This window comes from Styela clava, chromosome 2, assembly GCF_964204865.1.
Source record: "Styela clava chromosome 2, kaStyClav1.hap1.2, whole genome shotgun sequence".
NCBI classification, from domain to species: domain Eukaryota; kingdom Metazoa; phylum Chordata; class Ascidiacea; order Stolidobranchia; family Styelidae; genus Styela; species Styela clava.
Window position 1 is genome coordinate 21,680,144 of NC_135251.1, and position 25,618 is coordinate 21,705,761.

General features: G+C 35.7%; 3 protein-coding genes across 3 annotated transcripts; all 3 read right to left on the bottom strand.

The window, feature by feature from the left end:
* Window positions 1-30: 30 nt before the first annotated feature.
* On the bottom strand, window positions 31-6,199 carry LOC120335491 (prolyl hydroxylase EGLN3-like). Its single transcript, XM_039402998.2, has 4 exons — window positions 4,834-6,199; window positions 3,895-4,014; window positions 2,538-2,674; window positions 31-1,840 (listed from the first exon to the last, which is right to left on the bottom strand). Exons 1-4 carry the CDS (start codon window positions 5,494-5,496, stop codon window positions 1,759-1,761), a joined length of 1,002 nt encoding a protein of 333 aa, XP_039258932.2. The 5' UTR covers window positions 5,497-6,199; the 3' UTR covers window positions 31-1,758.
* LOC120335492 (mediator of RNA polymerase II transcription subunit 20-like) lies at window positions 5,469-7,746 on the bottom strand. The gene has a single exon (XM_039402999.2). The coding sequence runs from the start codon at window positions 7,005-7,007 to the stop codon at window positions 6,399-6,401; it is 609 nt and encodes a 202-aa protein (XP_039258933.1). The 5' UTR covers window positions 7,008-7,746; the 3' UTR covers window positions 5,469-6,398.
* A 9,575-nt stretch (window positions 7,747-17,321) lies between these two features.
* On the bottom strand, window positions 17,322-17,687 carry LOC120328420 (protein FAM200B-like). The gene has a single exon (XM_039394900.2). It carries the CDS (start codon window positions 17,685-17,687, stop codon window positions 17,322-17,324), a length of 366 nt encoding a protein of 121 aa, XP_039250834.2.
* Between the last annotated feature and the right edge of the window lie 7,931 nt (window positions 17,688-25,618).

The following is a 25,618-nucleotide window of genomic DNA, read 5'->3' on the forward strand; positions in this document are numbered from 1 at the left end:
CCTAGCATGTGGCTTGGGTTCAACTCAAAATTCATGGGTACATGTTAAAATTTATTCACAACATGATACAACCAACCAACACCATGTAAAATTTATTTTACAAGCAAATAAGTGAATTATGAATAAGTATTGATTGAATGATTAAAAATGAGATAACAAGAAATTTATTCAAAGCGCACATTACAAAAAGGAAATCACCTTCAAGAACAATCACAAATTTCATCGCAGGTAGCTACAGTCATTGCAAACAAGCCCACAAAGTGTATAAATAATGTGGTATCCAATAGAGGTGAATTGCCTCAGGCAGTAAAATGACGTCTTGTGTGAACACTGGGAGTAAAGGAGGCTCTCAAAGTTATTTTATCCTTGATAACAAAAAATAGGAATTATTTACATAAGAAAATCCAACATACGGACTTGATGAAAAATGATTTGTTACAATATTTCCTGTACTATATTTAATTAACACACCATGGCTCAAAACCGTAAACATTAGTTAAACTGAATTTTATCACTGATAATTAGAAAAGACACAAAAAAGAATAAATTTAACAAGAACTAACACATTTTTTAAATGTAGGATTCCCAGAAGTTCACTAACACACTTATGTTACTGAAAATTGCCTTATTTCCAAATCGAACAAGAGGCGTGCAGATAAACCACCTAAATCCCAGAAATTTATTTCCTTCGCCCCAAGTCAATCCACAAAGTATTTTGATGATTATGCCTATAAATCTTTCAATAATAAACACAAAATAAAATTGAGGATGAGATCAGTTATATACAAAACTTTCGATAAACATATTAAAATCTCCACTTAAACATATCAGATATTCATAGCAAAGCTTAAATTATTTTGAATTAATAGTTTGCACAAACTTAAACACCGCCCAGTTATCTATTTATAATGAGCTTTCATCATAACTCAAAACAAGAGAGCGATGCCCAATTATATGGACACGAAGGCCAAAATGAAGCATTATGGTTATTCAATCTGTCACAGTAGAATACTGCAGCAGTACGATCGTCTCAACAAGTAATGCGAAAGCCAAATCGCCACAAGGTGTGCAAGTTTTGGGAACCAGTGAAAATCAGGAACATACTACTTCCACGAGAAATATTCAGAAGTCTGAAACCAATGAGATATATATCTGCAGTGACATGAATGATATACTATGTGATAAGATGCCATCAGGTCGCACAAACCTTTTTTGAAGGTTTTAAACTAATCAAGTCACTGACTAATCTAAACAGTTTAAAACAGATTTTCCCGCTATTTATAGAGTCGTTGAAGTCTGCCAAGACCTACACAAAATATCGTGCAGGCTGTCTTATATGAAACAACATCAGAGATACGGTTATGATTACACCTATGATTGAATAGACGACTTCGCAGATTATCTTTTAAAGTTGCTTTTGTATGAAGATGCACAAATCATGTTATTTTTTTGATGACAAGTGTGTGTCTCTACAATGCAATTATATATATTATACGATAATTCCACATCTCTATTTCAAATCCCATTATGGGAAATGTAAGCTTATTACAAATTGTAAGATATCAGTGACTGCTTGTACAAGGCCTTGGGCAGAGTGAAATATGCTGATTAATAAGCATCACATGAAAAATTGTACTCTCATGAAGATGAGCCGATGATCTGTATATTTCTTTATGGAATTCTTGGCATTTTCTCGCGTAATTTTTCAGCTGCGGATAATATTTATAAATTTGGGTCTATGCCATTCCATGGACTTCTCTATAGCTGCTTCTTTTTCTGCCATTTATCCAATGCTTTTCGTCGTTCCTCTTCCTTGAAATACCATATTGTGACGGCAAACCTGCAAGAATTAAATTTGATAATTATGAAAAATATTTTAATTTGAAATACTAAAACTAGGGTGATCAGACCAAATGTAGACAAGCGTTTATTAAAATATCTACAATATAAATCTAGAAAATGAAAAAAATATTTTGCAGAAAATAACATTATGAAGATAAAAATTATATTTATGATTTTAATAACGTTAGTATGGTATAACAAAAACCATTTTTTGTAATTAAATATGCTAAATACGTCAAATGAAGACAGTCGTTCCCATGCTATCTGATAATAGATGACATATTACATAGTTACTAATTTAATTAGTATTATAGTTAGTACTATTCATCCTTGTCACCAGTCCCACTACTGCATGTTTTGTTTTTTCTAATTGAGGTCCAATCTAAACAGTTATGTTGTTTCCAAATGAGACACAAATAAAGGATGTTTCCCCAGCCCTTGACCCCAGAAAAAAATACTAGTGGAAAATTATTATTGCTCATTTTGAGAGTGGTTTGAAGAGTTGGCAACTATAAACTGGTTACATAATATTTTTCGTGTACAGAGTTTGTGGAAGGCCGAAATAAAGCATCTATAAAACAACTATCAGCAAAGTCAAATTGCTGTTAATAACAGTGAAACATTCCAGAACAGGCAAGTGATTTTGTAAAAGTTGTTTAACAATATAATATCGATCTGGTAAAATGATAACAAACCTCCTAGCATAAGCAGGTCGAACCTCATGTGGGTTGCGGCTATCAGAGAAAAATAGAAGAAGACGATTAAACTTGGGTTCAACAATTGCCTGGGGCCTGTTTCCTGTTGCATGTATATGTAAGTTACCTCCCATTGTCTGAAAGTTGTTAAAAAATAATTTAAAGACCTTAGGGCAAAGGTAATATCAGAAACGCTTCAATATTTCTATCACAATTCTCACAAATAATATTAACAGATAATAATGCAAAACAACATGATTATGATATTCATATATTGGACTAATACTAGTCCAATATGAACACAACTGCAAAATGTATTATTTGGCACCACAACTAATAGGTGGTACAGTACCTATATTTCAATCACAAGTTAAGATCGAGATTTTCACCTAGTAATGTCAAATTACTTATAGAAAAGTTGTAGACTTCTATATATATACACTTTGAAGTGCAAATTGAAGTCCTCCAAATTCTTCAACTTTTCATACTTGTTCCAATGTTTTCAATCAACTATGTAGCGAACAAACTAACGAAAGAAGTGGGGTACCAAATTTTAATTATGACTGTGTGCTCATATTGAAGTTTAGGGTCTGACAAACAAGATTTCATTTGTTGTACATAAATTCATACATAGATTAGGAAATATCGTTTAGCAGAAGATATTATCGGAAAATTTGGGTTAAAACAATAGGCCTCAAAAAATGCTAGAGGAAGTATGGAACATCTTGAAGTTAAATGAAGTAGATAAAACATCCCTTTAACAACAATGCTTCAAAAGTGATCAGTAGTAAGAGCAAAACGTCATATCTCACAGAAGACAATAGCCTATGCAACAACAATTTGGCAGAACTATTCTTAGAGCAGTAGTCCTCAAACGTTTAAAGCAGCGCCCCCTTTTTTGAATTGTCAAGTCTCGCGCCCCACCTCAAAAATAACTAGCTAACAATAAGCTACAACTAACAGATAGTAAGGCACAAGTATGTTTCATTCAAAAAACACTTTTAAAATTCGTGGATGGAACGAAAAAACATAAATATCCAAAATAAGGCGAATAAGATCAAATCTGACAAATATTTTTATTAGCTTCACAGCCGCTCAATAAATTGTCTACGCCCTCTTGTAGGGTGTGCCCCACCTTTGAGAACCACGGCCTTAGAGAATTAATATCTGATAATGTTACCCAGTTTTTTAAATGTATATTATTGCAGTACTTATTTTAAGAAAAAATATGTAAAATACACAATTACAAAAACCATAAAAAATGGAAATTTTTGACAGCCTCTGGGATAATCTCCATGGCTAGCGACAATTGTATTATCACTAAAACAATACAGGTCTTACTACACACATAAATTACCTTACTATCCCATCCTTTATTCATATAATAAATAGCTGTAATCCAGCGTCCATCTCCTGATGGATTGTCAATATGACATTTGTAAGCCGTTCCATTTCCAGGATAGCATGCAAGCATAGCCTAGATAAAGGTGTAATAACAAAATGTTAAATGAAGTTGATTAGAAACCCAAATATTAATAACTAATATAAAAAAAAGAACAATACTATGTATAGTGTAAGTGCTCCCATCAGGTAATTATACAACATTAAAAATTAAGTATAATGCTCAGGATGGAGAATAGAATTCCCAGAATAGTTCATTCATTACCAATTGAGAATAACGATACACAGAAAAATCCCAAATTCAGCTTCCGTAAAGATCCAATGAGTGTATAGCCTTATCACTGTGTTTTGAATATTCTATTAAATGACTAAAATAAAGCATCTCCTACATATAAAAAACATCAATATTATCTTTAAATACATATACCATCATCAAGCCTGAAATACAAATATAGGTTGGTTTGACCTCTGTCAGTTGAGGAAGCAAATTTTTGTTAGTAAAGATGAAACCATATAGTATAGCAACTTTAAATAAAAATAAACAAAAAAATCTAATGCTTTCCAGATACACGTAATTTGTATTTTCTACTCCTACTTTGTCAAAAAAAAGGGAAGTCATTCTACTATCATGGGAGAAGAAAAGTCGACAAGACAAGTTATGTATAACTGTGAGAAAGGATGAAAATAAAATTGAATTGGATCAGAGCAAGGCATGGCGGTGACTGAATAGTTTTCTATTTTAAATACTTTCTGAGATATTTTTGAATATCAAATTGAGAGTTTTGCACAAATCTTCTTAAATTCAAGGAAGTTAAATTTTGATATGTAAGAAGATAAAATTTGTGTTGATAGATTTTTTTATTTTTAACGATAATCAAAACATATAAGTACTTACCTTTGTTCTGTGTGAAACTGTATCATTATTTCCAACCAACGAATGACATTTGCTTATAACCTTGTCCATTTTCCTGCAGATATAATTAATATTCTGTGAATCTGGTTCCGATCCAGAAAGCCAAATAATTTCATCTCCGCGTATTTTATCTTTTCCCGCTTGCTTGATCACTTCACCCGGTTTAAATTTATCGGGTTGCGAATATAAAGACATTGCATCAGCCAGACACAAATCCGCTCTATTTTCATCCACAAACGTATCGATGACGCATATTCCCCTCTGAACTAAGTTTTTATGACATCGAGCAACAATTCCTTCATCCCTTTTTGTGTAACTATCATATGGGTTAAGAGGAATAGAATTCTGTGCCACACGACCTTCTGTTTCTAAATTCATTGATTTGATCTTTTGTGCGACTTCATCTATTGTGGAATTCTCATTTTGTTCTTCAGAATTTTCAGTGCTGTCTGTCTTGCCCGATTGTTTTTTACAATCTTTTTTATGCACTTTCCAATGTTGTGTTTGGTGTTCACGCCCACAATATTCTACACTTCCACATCGACTACAGGACTTCAAATTGTCAAGCTTATCGCAAACAGCACAAGTTGGCATCTTATTATAGTGAACAAACAATATTTCTGCAAATAAGGTTATCAAGCTCATAAATTGATGATGGTAGAAAATTGAGATAAATTCATAAAATAGCAATTGTATGAAAACTTATAATCAGACTGATTTTCTTTCCACAATATCATCAATTTGGGTTGTGTAAAATTATTTCGATACTTTATTGAGAAGTAGTAATAAGTAGATGGGAATATTTGAATAGCGTATAAATATGCTAGTTAAACAAAGCATCGTGACCATGACTGTCATCGTACTGTCACTATGTCAATATATCTAAAGAGCAATCAAGTTGGTTTCAAAAGTTTATGTAAACCTACATAACATACACATCGTACAGGCATGGATTTAAAAATGAACAAATATAAAATGAAATCACTGGTTAAAGCGCTGGGCATAACTAGGTTGAACATCCCATGTTGAAGTCACATGCCTATCATCTCACGCAGGGTGTATTGAACTGGGATCCCTGTACATGGCAACGTTCATAGTAAAAATGGCAATACAAAAATATTACATGTCAAAATTAACCGAATGTTTTGCAAAATCCTTTTATTAAATCATCTTCCCATGGATATGAATAACATTTTTGTTTAGAAGAAAGTATTAAATTAGCAGACATATATACCAAATATTTAATAAAATAAAAACTTATCAGTAAACTTTTTAGAGCGATGACGCCAAAGCTAATTTTCAAAGTTTAAACCAAATTAGTTGAAAATGGCATTATTTTCAATTATTTGTTTAATGTTGAACAAGACGATAAGAAACTTCATTCTCCATAATAAAAATAGGAAATCAATTCTCATCTACTATTTTGGAGGGACAGGTTCTGAAAGTTCTGGTAATATTAAAATATTTGATATTTCATACTTTATAACTCATTGCAACTCCAATGTTACAAATACACGAAACAGACCAACGGAATATAAAATCCCAATTCATGATGTAACTTTGCGAAAATTATTGAAAACTTCTATGTATTGTAAAGATGTATGTTCCGCTGTATATATTATGTCAGTTGATTTCAATTTTTGAAAAAGTGGATTTTCCGATGTAGGAGCTTGGGGTCCCAGAATATTTTGAAAAATCTCTAAAAGCAAATTCCAACATTCTTTAACATAAAGGCACGGAGTGTACTCTATCTCAACAGCAATTCCTCTTGTATTTGACCCATGAGTAACTACTCCAATTTTGAATAAAAAATCATTGAGAATATACCGATGTCCTTTGCACTCAATCTTTGCCCCTTTGCGCTGTTGCCAAAACAATCTCATCTTAACTAAAAAATTTGGTAGCATTGCATCTGCGATTAGTGAAGCACCATCTTCAAAAAGTGCAAATTTTGACAATGGGTATTCCGAGTTGGATATTATGTTTAGAGGTTTTCCTTGATTAATGTTCACTGTTTGATATGTTTCACATTCCACGCAAAATAATCCTGATTTTTTAGCTCCAATTTTTTCAATTGTCCGTTGAAGTTCTTCTAATGATTGTGGAACATTTTTTCCTTCCTCAATATCCCAATGGGTTACAAATGTAACTCCCATACTGCCAGATTATATAATATCTCAACTTTATTTTAGCATGAATGCGTTAATTTAAATCAGCTTGTACATATACAGAAAGAAGTATTGATACAAACAACAAGAAAATGCAGACCTGCATGACAAAAAGTGGTATAGTAGAGTATATTTCACAAAATTCTACAATGCTACTTCAATGTGAAAATGAATTTTGTCACAAAAAATGATATCTACAAAATTTTGGGGTCTGCAATCTGCTTTCAACTTATCAAAAATATTACAAAGTTATTCATTGTTTATGGAAAAATTTTCCCCTTATACCACTAGAGCAGGGTGGTCCAAGGTTGTCGGCCTCGCGGGCCACAATAGTGCCTAGAGTATACAGTGCAATACAAAACACACACTTCTATTGTCCAAACACATTGATCATTATTAGTCATTTATCAAGCTAAAACGTACAAAAACCACCAAAAAAAACTTACTAAAACTTGCACAAATCTTACTAGACTAGTCTATATCTACATTTAGTGTAAAATTTCAAACTTTTCATAACGAAGAAAATGTCGTTTTAGATCATCAGTCATCACCGACACAACTTGCAGACATATTGGGCAAGTATTATGGTATGGTACCGGTATCCCATATCCAGTCAAAAAATCTGTTTGAATTGGTCAGCATTCTTTTCAAACTCATGTTTACAAAATAATTTACAAATAACAGCAGATTGATTGATTACTGAATTTCACCAAATTTGGGATACATTAGGATAATTACTAAATTTCAAAAAAGATCCGACAGGAATTATATTCAGTTACATGCGTAGCCAACCTAGGCTTATAGATTCTTTATATTCGATTTTTACTTTTCTACGAAGCTTATTTTGTTAGCATATATTCCCGAACAAAAAAATGGAAAGCCAGATAAATATTTAGTCTACCTAAGCACATAAATTAACCACGCTAGCTGCTTCAGCTAGCCATAACACTACTCAATTCAGTGACTTTAAAATATTTTTTGGTTATTTTCAAGATGAAACAACTCCAAGTGCAATTTTTTGTTTCCCTTCGCGCAAATGAGTCGCGGGCCACGGATAATGACGCGGCGGCCCACATGTGGCCCGCCGGCCTGGGTTTGGACCACCCTGTACTAGAGGGTAGTAGGCCCTATCACTTATTAAAATATGTCGGTTTATTACGCACTTTATCCAGTTGTGGGATTCATCCTGTTCGCACTGGTTCTATAGAACCGTCTCACGGAATTTTGAGATCAGCAAACCGGTTAGCATTGCTGGTTACTGTCAATGGATTTTTGCAAATTATCTGACACACCGATTTTTGAGATCAAGTAGCTCACGTGTGTGTAGTTTTTTCAAAATGTGAAATGATCAAGTTCGCACGTAAATTGGACACGTTGGTGCACATAACGATCGTTTTGCAATTTTTGTTGTTCTTGTTGGACAAGTTAGTGAACATAACGATCGTTTTAATATTATGTTGTTGTTGTTCTTTGACACTTTTGGACACCTTGTGGAAAACGTAAAAAGTCGCTTTTCTTTTTGATTACTGGACCAATTGCTCTTTTCAGTGGTTAAAGATAAAAAAATTCTTTAGAAGGCTATTACATTCATCTATTTCAAATATTCTTGATAGCACTGTGGGATTCGTTTTTATGACACGTATTGGATTTGTTTTTGTGCTGTCACTCTTTTTGTTGTTCTTTTGATCACGCTCATGGAACGTCGGTGGTGTGGAACGAAATTCCTGCTTTGTCAAGCGTAGGTACCGGTAGCGTCAAAGGTACGGTGAGCTGACTTGGATGACCGTATGGTCGTGTAGCGAATGTGCATTGTGTAACTATGTATTATAATGTATTTAACCCGTTCATATTAATAGCATGTAATATTTCACAAAATAAGCCGCATTATGTTTGCTATGTATTGCCTTTCTCGTTTCGACCAATTTGATAACGTATCGTTTCCGGTTTGCCGAGAATGCTCTATAATATTGTGTTTTTTTGTTTCACTCGATATATGACTTGTGATCTGACCGTAAACCTTTCGATTTATCCACACCCTATTAAGGAAACTCGATTTCGACGCACGTTGCAAATGGTATATGGCAGTGGTTCTTAAACTTTTTCGAGCGCGACCCAAATCTGAGTTTTATGAATACTCGCGACCCAATCCTAAATAACGCAAAATGTGTTTTTAATGTTAGTACAGTTTGACTCAAATACAGACAACTATTTATTAGAAACAGTCCATTGACTCAGTGAGATTGATGAAACTGAAATTTCCTTTTCATTATATCTTCAATACACAGCTCTATTTTACATAACGCAATACGCAAGTTGTCACGGGTATCGAGGCGATTGCGAGCTTAGTTTTGATAACCGTCAGTGCCAAATATCCTCGCTCGCACAAGTGCCTTGTCGCGAATTGTAGCAGAAAGGCGTCCGCTGTCCGTCGCAAACACGACATCCTAGCTGGCCTTCGGTATCTCTCGCAATATACAACTTTTTACTCATCAAATGTGCACACACCGCTTCGTTCGCGGTAAATGGTGCCTCGAGATGAAGTCACATTTTCTCTAGATATTGAATAATCTAATGTCGAGAAGCGAGCTTTTTCATTGCGTCGTCTATTACAATTTACAATACCAAAAAGACACCCATTTTTGGTTATTTTAATCCACTAAGACGACATTCCACGCGGTCAACACAACGTTGCATGGTTACCGATACCATGAAAATAATACACGTGACTGGCATATCAGAATTGTGATGTAACAATGAGCTCAAGACAGTTCTTTCCGTGAATGAAATTTTATATTCCATTATTTTTAAATACCAGAGTTTAGAAGCTAAATTGAAACATTGGGAAATCTGAAAATTCGTCCGTCTCCTCTTAGATTGCCCTTGCATTAACGACCTTGTCGCGACCCATTTTTAAACCTTCCGCGACCCATGTTTGGGTCGCGACCCATGCTTTAAGAACCACTGGTATATGGTGTGTAACTCGCAATGTATCGCTTCGTTATTACTTATTTTCATTTTATCAATTTAATCGTCTTGTATTTTATTATCTTTTTTCTTATTATTATCCATCATAAACATAAAAACACCTCACTATAAAAATATAAATATTACAAAACCATCAAAATAAAAATTTTGCGTATTCTCATTTCTTTTGTGTGTATTTCCTTGTTACTAATCAATTGTTGTTTTTAGATATCATGAGTCTTTTACTTCATACAGAATTTGATCCAGGTTCAATCTCAAGGATTCAATGGTTCAATAATTCTTCAAATCACTCATTATTCAATTTTCAGGATTTTTCTTCCTTATTATTTTGTTCAAGTTACCTCTAACATCAATTTTACGACCTTAAACATCTAATCAATTTCAATGCAATTTTTAGGACGAAACCCGCCATTTTATTCATTCTCAGTCTCTTCATTAAACATCAGAACCGTTTTACATTTTAAGGTGTCTCTTCCGGTACATCGTCGCCATTTTGTTTCAATGTATCGTTACAATTTCATTTTCAAATGTTAAACATTTCAAAGCACCACGGAGACCCTTTGAAATTTTTTTGTATTTTTGATTTTTTTTCTCTCACGTATTTTCTTGCTCTTGTAAACGACGTATATTCTCCCGTATACCTTAGCCATTATTCATCATATCGTACCTTTTATTGATTCGTGTTTTTTGTGTTTTTAGACTTTCATCTCTCGGCGACCGGACTACAAAATTTAAAAAATTACCAAGTTAATTTTTTTTACTGTCGAGGGGGAATTGTGTAGCGAATGTGCATTGTGTAACTATGGATTATAATGTATTTAACCCTTTCATATTAATAGCATGTAATATTTCACAAAATAGGCCGCATTATGTTTCGCAACAGCGATAATGCATTCGCTCCATGTATTGCCTTTCTCGTTTCGACCAATTTGATAACGTATCGTTTCCGGTTTGCCGAGAATGCTCTATAATATTGTGTTTTTTTGTTTCACTTGATATATGACTTGTGATCTGACCGTAATATTACTGCATTAAGAATTAAGTGTTTACAATTTTATCTGTATTTGGAATTTGGATCGTGCATCTTTTCAATAATATACAACATGTCGACAATCATCATCGTGTGCTTATTATCGTCTGAGGGAATCCAGATTGGAGTCACATTCCATAACACGTGAAATTAATAACGTGGGAATCGAACTTTGAATATTAGGGTGAACAGTCTTTATCCCTAAGACCGCACCACATCTCCCTATAGTCGTATCGCTCCCTCCAGTCTTTACCATAAACAGTGTTTATTTATTTGTATTTATGCTTTCATATTTATATTTGTTTTGGTTGACGAATCAATAAATCTCTCTCTTTCTCTCATCAGTACGTTTCCAAGGGCTCAAAATCTGACAAATCATGGGGCTTTCGTACGTAAAATTGTTGGCTTTTTCTGCTGGCTTTTTTATGTCTTGATTTGGCTTTTTTTGATCGCTGGAGTCTGGGAACCCTGGTCCTGGTGCAAAATGTAAATAGAAAAAATTGTACCATTGGTCAATATTTCCCAGTCTATTAGGTCTGTGTGACATGAAATATTGTTTATTGTTCTTGAATTATTTTTCATTTGGATTATTCACCACACTTCATGAAATGTGTTTGTTAGCGAATATGTATGCTTTATATTACATTATTCGTCGTGGATGAGAGAACACGCTCATGGCAAAACGGCACAAGCTCATGGCAAAACGACTGCTTTGCTTTGATTAACGTGTCCATAGATTTGAGCATTTCTATCTTGTTTTTATTTGTATTCTCATTGGTATCGTTATGAAGAAATCGCTTTTCTGTTCGATTACTGGAACAATTTGTATGAATTCTATGAAATTTGATATTTCGTCCAAAATTTCGCTGTATTATTTTTTATCCCTGGGAACACGGATTTTAGTCCGCGTGATTCTGAAAAATTCTTACTACTGGAACCAGAGCTTTTTGAGGGTACCGGTAGCGACTGATTCGCTCGTGTCTAACATGTTCATATATTGGGGCGTAGCTCTTTTGTTTTTATAATCGTAGTAATTTTCCTTTTGTAATTGTTTATCTGGGAATTGAATTGTTGCGTCATCCACTGCACTGTATTTTCATATAAATCTGTAGGCCTACTATTGTCCTTTTTCAACTTTGTTTCCTGGAAATAAAATGGAAAATCTTTCTTTCTTTCTCTATCTCTCTCTCTCATAAGTACAAGTAATGAGAGGACAGATAAAGAAATTGATAACAATCAGGTCGCCATTTGGAAATATTTGATGTAAAAACTGCAAAATTTGAGTTTAATTTCAGTAATTTTTTTTCTTCAATAAATACTTCTTGTGTTTATTTTTTTAACAGCATTTTTATAGAATATCTATTTTGAACCTGTGTTATATTTAACAATACGAATATTTAAGCATGTGTTTTCAGTAGATCATGCACCTTCAGGTTTTTAGGTTCATTATCTACGAGTATATAATATATACCACAATATAGACAATTACTTAACCATTATTTTAAAATGCTAATTAGAAAGTAGTTAAAAATAATCAGTTTATTTGCTAAAAAAAAATATGACTTTTTGTAACGGGTTTACAAAGGTGGTAGCACAAAAGTCATATTGGGGGTGTCAAAATAGGGCTGACGAAATGACGTTGCGTGTCAAATTGGGGGTGACGAAATAGGGTCATCGAGTCAAGTTAGGGGTGACGAAATACGGCCGTACCGTGGTGTCAGGTTAGGGATGACGGAATACGGTCGCTGCGAAGAAACCTTAAAGATTTGATTTCCGCATGTCAGAATAGTAGCAGCACGTTTTGAACTGGACATATATAATACCAACATAGTGTATATTCCGGTAATTTTATGAAAAATATATATGTATCATAGGTAAAAGTGGTTTTGTAGTAAATTTTGTACTAAATTTACTATATAATTGAACAATTATCTTTTTTACTCTTGCATACACTGATACTGAACGTTTTTACACTTGGAATAAGTTACAGGTATTATAAAATAACAATAAACATTATATGTTCCTCGTGCATTTTTTTAATTCTGAAAAATTACATTTTTGTTTGGACGATTTCTGGAAAACCTCCTATAAAGGCAGCAATACGACACACTGGGAAAAAAAGGGGAGACGTAATAGATTCAATTTTATTTGTGGCAAAACAGTAGCAGCACGGTTTTACATGGCCGTATGTATTTCCAAACATAGCGTATAAACATATTTTAAAGGGATGCTTTCGAGAATCGCTTCTTTGAAAAGTTTATTTTCCTCGAGATGACGTTGACATTGATCGATTTAAAAAAACAAAAACCAATTCGAAATATTATACGTCTGAATTGTTGAAATATCGAAGGATATGCGCTTTGTTTGGTATTTTTGTACATTTTTTGAAACATTCTCACAATACATAATTTGACTGCAATTGTGCTGTATTTGATAAAGGCTTCTTTCTGCTCAGTAAGGTATGGGGTACAAGCTTCTCGAAATGAGCTAAAAGAGTTGAGTTTGTGATAATTCCCAATAAGTGAGAGGAACTCAAAAGTTGACATATTAAAAGAAGTGGGCATATAGTGCCTCTTATTGATCTAATTTCTAACCAAAATCACGCGGAATATTTTTTTTTCTGTACCAAGGACTGACACCGGTTATTTTATTAGCAGTTTATTTTTGCTGACTGGAAAACCAGAAAATCTTGTTGGACTCCAGATAGAACTATGAATCGCTATTGCGTTTTTGTTTTTCAAAACTATCTGTGGACCATATGGGATTCATATTTTACTTCAAAGTTTAGTGTTGACGTCATCAAAATTAATAATCGCGCCCCTTGCCATGGTTCGTGATCACATATTGGGGATCTGGTTGATAATGAACCAGTATTGCAAAAGATTTGATACTACTCCGTGTATTCGAGCATTGTATTTTCAGAGTAATTGGTATCTCAGGTCACGTCCAAACATATGGGCATTGCAGTTACGTGAACCATCCTACGGCGGCGAGGAGTGCAGCAATCCCCTCGCACACATAATTATCTCCATAGTTTTGTTTCATTCGCTACGAGAAAATGACGTCATAGAGTAATGTGGCAACCACTATTGTGGCGGGAAGCGAATTTTTGTTCACGATCTATTTCTAAGGATTTCATTCCGGATCGTAATTTTGGAGACGTTAATTTTTGCCATTCTCAACCACGGATTTGTCACTCTCGCTCTTACAAATTTTGCGTTGATTGGTAGGACTGAACGTTGATTGGTAAGACCGAACATTCTAGAACAGTGGTTCTCAAACTTTTTGGGCCGCGCCCTCTTTTAGGAATTTGTCAAGTCTCGCGCCCCACCTCAAAAATTACTAGTTAACAATAATATACAATTAACAGATATATATATAGTTAAACGAAAGTAGGCTATGTTTATTCAATGAACGAAAACGTGGATGGAACGTAAATATCCAAAATAAAGAAATGTGGGTACTCCCGCATTATGTGTACCAGGTTGGGGTTAGGCCATAATTTGATTTCGATTTTTCTCACTTTAGTTCTATTTAAGTTCGGGGACTGTCAGTGTTAGCCAAGTGAATATTCACCCGCCCATAGGTTTCAGTCCCTTTACACAACTTTATGTAAGGTAGGCGAACAAAATTAGCTACCTCCATATTGGTATACACACTTCCGGAGTTTGATTATCCGAAATAGGGCGGGCAAGATCAAATCAAACAAATATTTTTATTTTTGATTAGCTTCACGCCCGTCGTTTAATAACCGCTGTTCTAGTAAATATCAGAGTAAGTAGAACCAAGCGTTGATTGGTAAAACCGAAGATTTAAAAAAAACGAGCGGGGTAAAAGTCATCAAAGTAAGTGGAAATGAGGCTTGATTGGCAAAACCGAATATTCTAGAAAACGGGCGTGGTAATAGTCACCAGACAAAGTAGGAACGAGCGTTGATTAGTGGAGCCGAAATTTTACAAAGTGCGGGATAGTAATCAATTCGGTAATCAACGCTGCCTCGACCTGAGTCGTGTACTCGTGTCAGTAAACTTGCCGTTCACGTGTCATCAAGACGTCAAGATGCTACGTTTCTGTTTCGTTTACAGGGCTATTCTATGACAGTCGCGGACATGTGATAGGTCAGTATTAAATATATAACCCCTAAAGTTATGAATAGTTCTCAAAGTAATGAAATCAAGTACATAAGAGCCATCTAGAGTTGAGTTTTAAGCGTGCGCGTTTTTTTTCAACTGACGATGTAGTCACCGATATAGGTCCTATTTTTCGGCATTTTTAAGAACTCCTGCTTGTTTAAATCAGTAGTCAATGTTCCCCCTGCTTTTATTTTAGAGGGGTGTTTGGAAATTTCGGAGGTTGTAGATATTTTGTTATTAGTGATAAAAGCATTGTTATATATAAGAGCCTTTCAGAGTTGAATTTTGAGCGCGCGCGTTGTTTTAGAGCAGGGGTGACAAACCCATTTGCTGCCGCGGGCCACTTCATCAGTCACCGCTGAGTGAGCGGGCCGCACAATTTTTAGTCGTACTATCGTATGATACCTGTTGTTTTTCATCTACTAAACGAAAAACGGCATTCATACAGCTCATGTTATTCAATTATATAATGCAATATAAACGCTCGGATGTTCGAGATCCGAATTTCCTTTCGAATACCACAGCATTTTTAACACGAAAGTTTAGCGCAGCGTTTCCCAACCTTTTTTGGTCGCGGACTATTTTCTCACCAGCGGAAGTCTTCGCGGACTCAAGGCGCGTTAATTGTGTAACCGAACTCTATGTGAAGAAGCAATAAAACCAAAAACAACAGAATTTTAACGAAATCAGTTTATTAACCACAGTTACAAATTTCAATGGGAACCTTGTCCCTGAACTTGCACTACTAGTTTGTCTAAATAAGGGCCTATATTCGTCAACGCACATCTAATGTCATCTTCTGGTTGCAATTGATTACGATACTTGGTTTTTATCATAGTAAGGGCTGAAAACCCAGCCCGCAAAGATAAGTTGTTGGAAAGAGTAAAAGAGCTTTGGTTGCCTGCCAACAGAGATCAGATAGATTAGGTTCTCTTGTTTGTACTTCCGCCCAAAACTGTGTGAGAGAAACTTTTTTAAATTTGTTTCTCTATAGCTGTCGACTTTGCAGCTCTACCAGTTGTTCAGCAATGCAGTCCGTTTCTGGGTGAACCTGTAGGGCTGACACCTCGAAAGGACATCGAACCCAGTTAAACGTTCTGCTATAATCGTGTGAAGGGATATATCTATCCAACTCGGAAAGAAATAAAGAAAGATGCTCGAGAAATATTGGACGGATGTTGTGGAAATTAAATTCTTCATCTTCTGCAAATGCGTTTAAAGTCGGAAACGCGGCTATCTTTCCATGTTCCATTCGATGCACCCACAACTGTATTTTAGCTTTAAATGCGACAATGTCCTCTGACACATCCAAAAGTATTTTGTTTGATCCTTGCATAGAGGTGTTTAGTTGATTTAAATGGTTGAAGAAATCTGCTAAGAATACCAACTTTGCAATCCACTCGTTATCGCTGAATCGCATTGAAAGTTCATGCTTCTGTTTTTTTAAAAAAGCACCGACTTCACTGCGTAAGTTAGCTACTCTTTCCAGCACTCTTCCTCGCGATAGCCAACGGACGTTCGAGTGATACAGAAGTCCACAGTGTTCAGCTCTCATTTCGTCACAAAACACGCGAAATAAACGAGTGCACAAGGGGCAGGATTTTATGTAATTAACAACAGATACAACCTCCTTGAACACCGAGGCCAGATTTTCTTGAATCTCTTTCGCTGCCAAGTTTTCTCTGTGAAGATAACAATGAACAATTAAACTGTCATTATTTTCCTTTTTCACGAAACTCATAAAACGTTTTTTAATACCCATCATTGATGGAGCCCCATCAGCACAAGCAGACACGCAATCAGTCCACGAAAGCTGATGCTATTGGAAGAAAGAATCCACTTCTTTAAATATTTCTTCTCCTGTGGTATTTTTGGAAAGCGGACGACAAAAGAGGGAAATGTTCCAGATAGTTGTCGGTAGCACGACAACGTACAAACACCATAAGTTGTGCATCGTTCCCTATATCGGTTGTCTCATCCAACTGCAGGCTAAATTTCCCACTTCGCTTAACAGCAGCAATAGTCTGCTGTAAAATATCGACTGATAGTTCTTCTGTTCGTCTTTTGATTGTGTTGTCTGACAACGGAACCATTGCCAGTTTATTGGCAATGGCCTCACTACACATTATTCTGGCCATTTCAACGGCTGCTGGCTTAACCAACTTTTCTCCTTGTTGTATGAGGAGCTTTTGCTCTAGCAATTTTCCATGCAACTGAAAAGGAAGCCCGCACTGCATCTTTCTGAGAGTAGGTTACTCCTCCCCAAATACTTGGACGATCAATGCGTGTTCTTTTGACATGCAGTTCTTTTCTCAAAGAAAATTCATGATCTTTATCACAGTATGTTGCATGTTTCAACTCAAGATGCCGTGGAAGTTTAGTTTCTTTCAAAGAGCTGTGAGCTAACACTTCCAAACACAACACACATTGTGGTCTGACTTCGCCATTTACTTCAACTGATGTAAATCCGAGCTTTAAAAAGTTTGCGTTATATGAGAATACTTTTTTTCGTTTTGCCATTACAAACCGAGAAAGCGCAGTTCTACTTTCATCCTCGTGATCCTGGCCGTGGGAGAGTTAAATGTCAAACGAGAGCACAAAAGGCATTCTAGAGTTGTTGTGACGAAATCAGCGATGTACGCCGTTCAAATTTACGTGTGAGGAAATAAACGTTGCTTTTTAAATGTCAAACGAGAGCACAAAAGGCATTCTAGAGTTGTTGTGACGAAATCAGCGATGTACGCCGTTCAAATTTACGTGTGAGGAAATAAACGTTGCTTTTACGGCCGAGGACTACTTACTAGAGATGTACCGATTTCTGCCACGAAACGAAAATTCTCACCACTAAAGTAAGTTTTATGATATTGGTGTGATTATTACATGTTACATGTTTTGCGATCTGGTGGACATCGAGAACTGCTCGATCTCACAAACTCAAAAATTATCATGCGATCACTGAGCACGATTAGCTGAGGAAAATTATAGGAATGAATTTGTAAATCAATTTCATTACGATTACCTTTCGTGTCGGCTTTGATTGTCCTTATCGCCTCGTTAAATTAAAAACGAACGGTATCTTTATGGCTAGCTCCCGGTTTCGCTGTCTTTTTTTTTTATCGTGTATTCGTATCTATATTATTTCGGCTTCAAAACAAAACTGCTGAAATGTTGTTACTGCGTATCCGTTGTAATTGATAGAATTAAATTAATGGTATTCCTCATCCAAATTGATATATCCGCTCGGAAATTTTTGAAATGTTCCTTAATTAGTTAATTGCATTGGTGATTCGAATTTTACCAAATGGCCAACTAAAAAGATGAGAAACTCGCGCGACAATAAGATTATTTAAAAGTAGGAGCAATGGAGCTACAGGAAACGAATAGATAAAAAACAAGAGAGCTACGCACAAATATACGGACACGTTAGACCAGAGCGAATCAGTCCTTACCGGTACCTTTGACGCTACCGGTACCCTCAAAAAAGTTCTAAATTTCCAGTAGCAAGAATTTTGCAGAATCAAAACGTACAGCCAGTCATGACACTGACTAAAATCCGTGTTCCCATGGATAAAAAATAATACAGCAAAATTTTAGACGAAATATCAAATTTCATAGAATTCACGCAAAATTTTGAAATAAATAAAAGTAATAGCCTTCTAGCGAAAAAATTAATCTTTAACCACTGAAAATTTCAAAGCAATTGGTCCAGTATTCGAAGAGAAAAGCGACTTTTTAAAAAAGTGTCAAAGAACAAGAACAACAACAACAACATAATATTGAAACGATCGTTATGGCCACTAAACGTGTCCAATAAACGTGTCCAAAAACACTAATATAACAATCAATTTTACCGTCTTTGTCTGTAAGCGAAAGTTGCGTGTAGACTCGGTGTTTTTGTCAGAAATCCTAAAGTCCGTTATGCAGTCAAATCGTTTGATTCAGCGAGGTGCGAGTGATGTGCCGTGTCCAAGAAACATGTTACCGGATATTCAAATAGTTCAATGTCAAAATATATACTTTGCCCGACCCTACTCAGTAACCAGTGATTATTGTCTCGATTAATCGTATGTGAATAAACTTTATTTTTATGTTTCATGTAAATACCAACGTAAATCGTAACTTGGATGGTATATAAGTTTGGTAAAGAACGTTTGCGAATTTCGCGAAACTAAAAACGTTAGTGACCTACATAAAATTTACTACTACATAACTTTCTGATTTGGTCGTTGCGGACTCATTTTAACGCTCCGCGGACTCATTTGAGACCGCGGACTCGGGTTGGGAAACACTGGTTTAGAGCTTACTACCTACGTAATGCAAAATCAATTTTTAATGCACTGATTGGAATAAATTGTAGTTTTTGATATTTTATAGCAGATCTAGGGATTTCTCGGACCTTAATATAAATAGCTTGTGATAGAGACAGTCAGTGATGCAAGAACATCATAATTGTAAAACTAATTCGTAACATCGCAAAAATATGAATAAAAACTAAGTATAATCGGGCAGTTGGAAACACTTTTTATGGCCGTAGATTGATTGATTGGATGTGATGTGATATTTCATCATAGTAATGTTTTCAATTTGTGGGCGCAGCCGCATTATATATTTATATTTAATTTATAATAAATTATAAATAGACTCCTATGGTCGCCGATGAAATACTTTGCACAACTGCAAAATCGCTAACCGACAACATAACATACCAGTAAAAAACATTAATTGTCAAAAAAAAGTGGGCTCTTTTCACGAGTGGCCTGCCTAATTGCGTCGACAGTTGCATAAAAATTTTAGGATTCGTTACGATTTACCCTTTCCCCCAATGGTAATATCAACCGACGCATTATCGAATCTTTCTTCATGACATTTTGTGTCGCGTTAATATGCAAAATTCTGGTTGATAATGCCTCAGAAAGTATTTCGGGATTCTTTGTATAAAGATTCTTTATAAAAACCACCACCTCCGCACCTGCGTCGGAAATTCAAAACCTCAAATCATTCCTAACCCGAATGGCAACTGGATAGTTACTAATTTGTTATTTCAGAACGTCGTTTTTTTTTTCACATTTTGCATTAGCAATGGAGGCTTTGTACAAAAGATCCGTATTTCTCAGGCCTTCGGATACAAAAATTGTAAACGAATCCCTCTAATCACGATTAACTGATTTTTAAAACGTAGGCATTTTTTCGAGATCTACCATTGTTTTAAAATCATTGAGCAGAAGTTATAAACTTTTTATTACTTTCAAATATCACGTCTATCGTGCACAAAAATATCACATTTCTAATTAATTGTTTTCATCCATTCATTTCGATAGTCACCGAGCATAAGGGCAAGTTTTTTCATTTCTTACAATTTAGAGCGTCTAAAATAGCTCTTAAACATTATTTAGTGTCTATCGCGGCGTCGCTAATGACAATATCGTTAAGTTTAAGTTGACGGTATTATTTTATATTTAAAAATAAAATCATAAAAGCTGACATGATATATTTGAATCAGCGCCGACTCGCAAAATAAAAGAAGATTTCTGGTCTTAATTCTCTTTTATTGGCAAGTCAGGTTCACTCATTTGATAATGACGATGATCGCGTAATTACATTTGTGTTTTTTGAATCGACAAATGGTGTCGTGAGCAATATCAAAATAAAAGTCCGTGGTAGCTGCCCTGCCACGTGCCAATCAAATATATACCATCCCTTTGGCCCGTTTGTTTTCGGCGGGTACGTACAATAAGTCCCACTCCATTTTAGTTGAGAAGACAATGATACGCGTAACAGTTTAAACTATAGAAAATGAAATCGAAAATGAATAAATATAATTGCAAAATAAAAAGACTAAATTCTAATTTTGAATATCATGTGCGTGTGCTCATTTTCGTACATTACGATCTCTCTTATATTTCAACTCCCCTCACCGACCTCCGTCCTCCCTTTCTCCACGTTCTTCGCCTAACCAAGTCAAATATATATTATGTCCGAGTTTTGTGGGGACTTGGAACGGATTAATGCATTTTCAGGTAAAGAGCGTCCGTATTTGCGGAATTTTCTATTTACGAAGGGCTTGGACCAAATAAATCTCGTTCCAATTACGAAAATCCCTTCGCAAGTAGAAAATTCTGTAAGGTACATATGGTAAGAAGAAAGGACCGAGAAATACCGGATAAAAACTACGAATTTTTCGTATTCAAAGACTTTCGTAGGTAGAGCTTTTTGGTGCGGCCTGCGGCTTTACCCAGTTACTTGTATTTGGCCCGCATGTAAAAAAGGTTGCACACCCCTGCTTTAGTTAGACAACATGACCAAGCCCCCTCTCCGGGAATCGGAAACTTTTTGTCTTAGATTCTCGAAGTCTTGGTAATGTATTAATGGGCAATTACTTTTCCGAGTAGGCCAGTTACAGATAATAGACTTGGTTACTGGGCCGCAAACTCAATATGAAAACTATGAATAAAAACAGTTTATTCACAACAGCTAGGCTAATGTGTATACAATAATAAGACGCACAATGTAACAATCGGGGTCATCATGACGTCATTTCCTCGAAATTTTGAACGGAAATTTATATCCATAAAAACTATAGTTGTAATTTCAGCAGACGGATAATTTCTGATGAAACACTCCGGTGGGCTTGATCCGGCCCGCGGGCTGTAATTTACACACCCCTCGATTAGAGGACTTTAGCAGCTGTAAGCATTCGTCATAGGTAGTTTGTTAAAACTGAATTTTTCTCATTCGACTTCAGAGGGAAACCAGAAGCGTTGTGAAAGTGAGGTCGACATCAAAACTTCAAATTATCGTTTAGCAAAGACTAAAGAAGGTAAAATATTCAAAACATTCATCTTGTTTTTCTCGTTTGCAACACAAAGCATTAAAAATAGCCTGTTTTGATATTTGTACAAAATATTATCACATACTCGGGAAAGAACATTAGACCAGGATTTCCCAAACAGGGGTCAGGGGGCCCCTGTGGCCCGTGATGACTTCACAGGGGGTCCGCACCTATGTGAAAAGTGTCTGATCGATCTTTAATGAATGATTTCAATCAAAGTGTCATTGCATCTTTTTGGTTGATACGGGAAAAATATCCATTGCTGTCAAAAAGGCAGTATGATGACAAAAAATAGGTCGAGACGTCCCGTAGAGTCGGACCTACGATTGTGCTTGTTTCAAATTGATAAATTGTGCCGTGAGAAGCAACTTCATCCTTCACATTAATGTCGTTTGTGTTGTAAATCAAACATCATCCTTCCACGTTGATTAGGCACATAAATTGATACGGCATAGAATGGGGGTCCGTCAGAAATAAAATTCAAATCAAGGGGTCCGCGGCCGGAAAAGTTTGGGAAACCCTGCATTAGACAACTGTCATTTGGCTCTTTGATGTATTATTGCATTTTGTTTTATAATGTATATTATTATCTAACTTCATGAAATTTAGGTAATGATGTTATTTTTTACAGATCGATTGTTTTGCAATCAAAGTGACCGTCACAATCCAAATACGGTTCTTCGCTACAGCACTAGTTCCGATCTCCATTGAAGAACGTGGAACTATAGACTTGAAAACACTGATCAGAACTATTACCACAGTCGAACTCTGACACTATGAAACTCTGAAATGTGTGATCAGTGCCGCCTCAGACCGATTCTGAGACTATTGGGTCAGACTATCAAGACGTCATAACTTTTAAAATTGATATACTTGATAAAAAAGACGGTGCAATAAATTCGGTGAATTTAGACCAGAGGTGGGCAAGGTTTTTGGACTAGCGACCAAGTGTGACGTAAAAGTTACATTTTATGAACGATATTTACAGTGTTACGAAAGCAAAAGTGGACAACAATAAGCCTCGTGCTGAAACTAAATTTAATCGCAACCTCAACAAATTTCTTGAGCTATTTTTTACGTTTCAATTTACCTTTACGCGTTTGAATTACGTTACGCTTTTACGTTTTAATTTGGTTGTGGAAGTATCAGGCGGGCCAGGTTATATTGCCCAACGGGCCGGATTTGGCCCGCGGGCTGTAGTAAGCCTGTCTCTGATTTAGACCCTTAACAGTGATTCCAAATAAATTTGTAATGAACTATCTTGCCACACGTGTCAGGTCATGTTAAAATGCTCGAATGTGGATAACCGTAAAAAAAAGACCAAAAAAGGAGATAAATTCGTGTCATTTTTTAATTTTATTTCCAAGCAAAATTATTCGTCTATTCTTTTTTTTTTAAATTGCTGTGGGATTGGGGTGGGCTTTATACACAGAGCTGGCTTCAATTCATTGAAATATCCAGCTCCTTGTATGATTTACAGCAATTTTATTTCCGTATTAATTTGTGTCTCTTTCGAAATGAAAAGGTGCAAAATCAACTGCTATATAATCTCTATATAGTAATATAATTCCTTCAGTTTGCATCCGTACAATCCGATTCCTTCACATTTTGGACACTTTTGCATTAGCGAACTTTTATATTTATTTTGTGCTGCTTCGTTTTGGAAAGATTCATATTTTCATGCCCCGAGGGTTTTGTGTAGCACAATAATTTCTAATGGGCGTGGCATAACAATTTAAGTAAGTCGGTATATTTGTTGAGTACCCATCTACACATTTTAAGAACTATGTCAGATGAGGGTCATATTATCGAATATCAGTAAAGGAATAGTGCAATAGGAAAAGACATACAAGGCGGAACTTTCAGTAGCATGCAATCAAATAATCTTATTGTAGAATATATATTTAAAAACATTTCGTCACGCCAACTGCTGTCCGAAACTTTTTGTCTCTGGCTGAGGTTAGATACCAATTGGCACTCATGTAAACTGGTAAGACTGTAAGAGGCACGCGATGGAGCAGATACTGAGAGTATCTATCCCCCAGCTGTCATTTGAGTGAGTACTGCTGTTTTTATTGCAGATGTTACTGATCTTTTCGTATTAAAGATTTACTGGCATCACCGATTTAAGGATGTTGGAAACCAACACGCAATATTACAAAACTTACTTTCAACACGCGGTTTGAATGAATGAAAAAGCTTAAACTAGTATTCTTTAGAACAGCATACAAATTCTATGGAATGAAATCATACACAAGAGCTCGTCAAAAACCAATAGCTCAATAATCAAGTGGAATTTGATGCATGTGCCCAAAACTGTGCGCGTTACTACGTACAACCGAAGCACGCAGGAAAATGTGTGTGATGTACTAGTATTCAAAACGTTTGACTCAACTATGTTGGCATAACAGGTGCACATCTCGGTTTTGCATACGCATAGCTTCTACCTCCACAAGGATATATTAATTTTATCAAAGTCAATGCAGCACTGAAAGGTTGCGGTTCTTCCAAAAGAAAACACGTTACACATCTTTAGATACCAGTGGATGGTTTTACATGGCCTTGTTCGGAGTGAAAGACGAGGTCAAATATTCCAATCCAATTCAACTAATAAAATATTCCCCAAGTCCCTAAGCTTAAACTAGGAAAACGAAATGCGCGTGGCAACGCAAATGTAGTTCGAAGAGCGCAATAGAAAGTGGCTAGATACTTGGCTTGTATTAGTGAAAGAAACTACCATTTATTCTACTAAAATTCATTGTAAGGAGATTCAATGTTACTATGTATGCAAAACTAAACCATGTAGTTATGAAATAGTTTTTTTTAACAAAAAGGCGCTCCTGAAGTATATGTACCAAGATGGCGCACAACCTGAACATTGTATGTTTACTAGGTTAGGCTTCAGGATGTGCGACATCTTGGACCGAATACTTTAAATCCCTTTAAAAAAAAATTGTACAAATGTCTACACATGCCGCGCACTGGGTGTGGCGTTCTCTGTAAGACTTCCCAATGTGCCCCTCCCTGTAAACAATATTTTTGCTATTGACATGCCCAAGTAGCAGAAAGTGCGCTTCAGCATAAAACCAATGAACCAAGACAATAAAACCAAGACAATTTTGCGCAGCGTATACAAGTCTGTCTCCAACATCATGAAGATAGTTTAGATTATATAACATATATATTCTAGAATCTAGAACAATGGTTCTAAATCTTTTTTCATTCGTGGCACATTTTCGCTGCACAATAATTCTGTGGCCCACCAAATTTTTCATGCTGGTGAAAAATTTCACAAAAAACACAAAAAATTTTCTGCGAAAATTGACACTTTCACTTTAATAATGATTAGGTGGAAATTACATCCGTTGCTACTACCATCAAATTTAACTAACTTCATCAGCAACTCTAGCAATTTTTAATAGGTCTGTGGCCCACCTTTAAATGTTCCTGCGGACCAGTGGCCGTGGCCCACTGGTTGAGAACCAGTGTTCTAGAGCAGGGGTCCGCAACTACGGGGTCGCGACCCAAATTTGGGTCGCGGAGCCCTCCGCTATGGGTCGCGAAACAATTTAAATTTTCCATAAATATGAGAATCACGTCTGTGCAGGGTATTTATGTATAA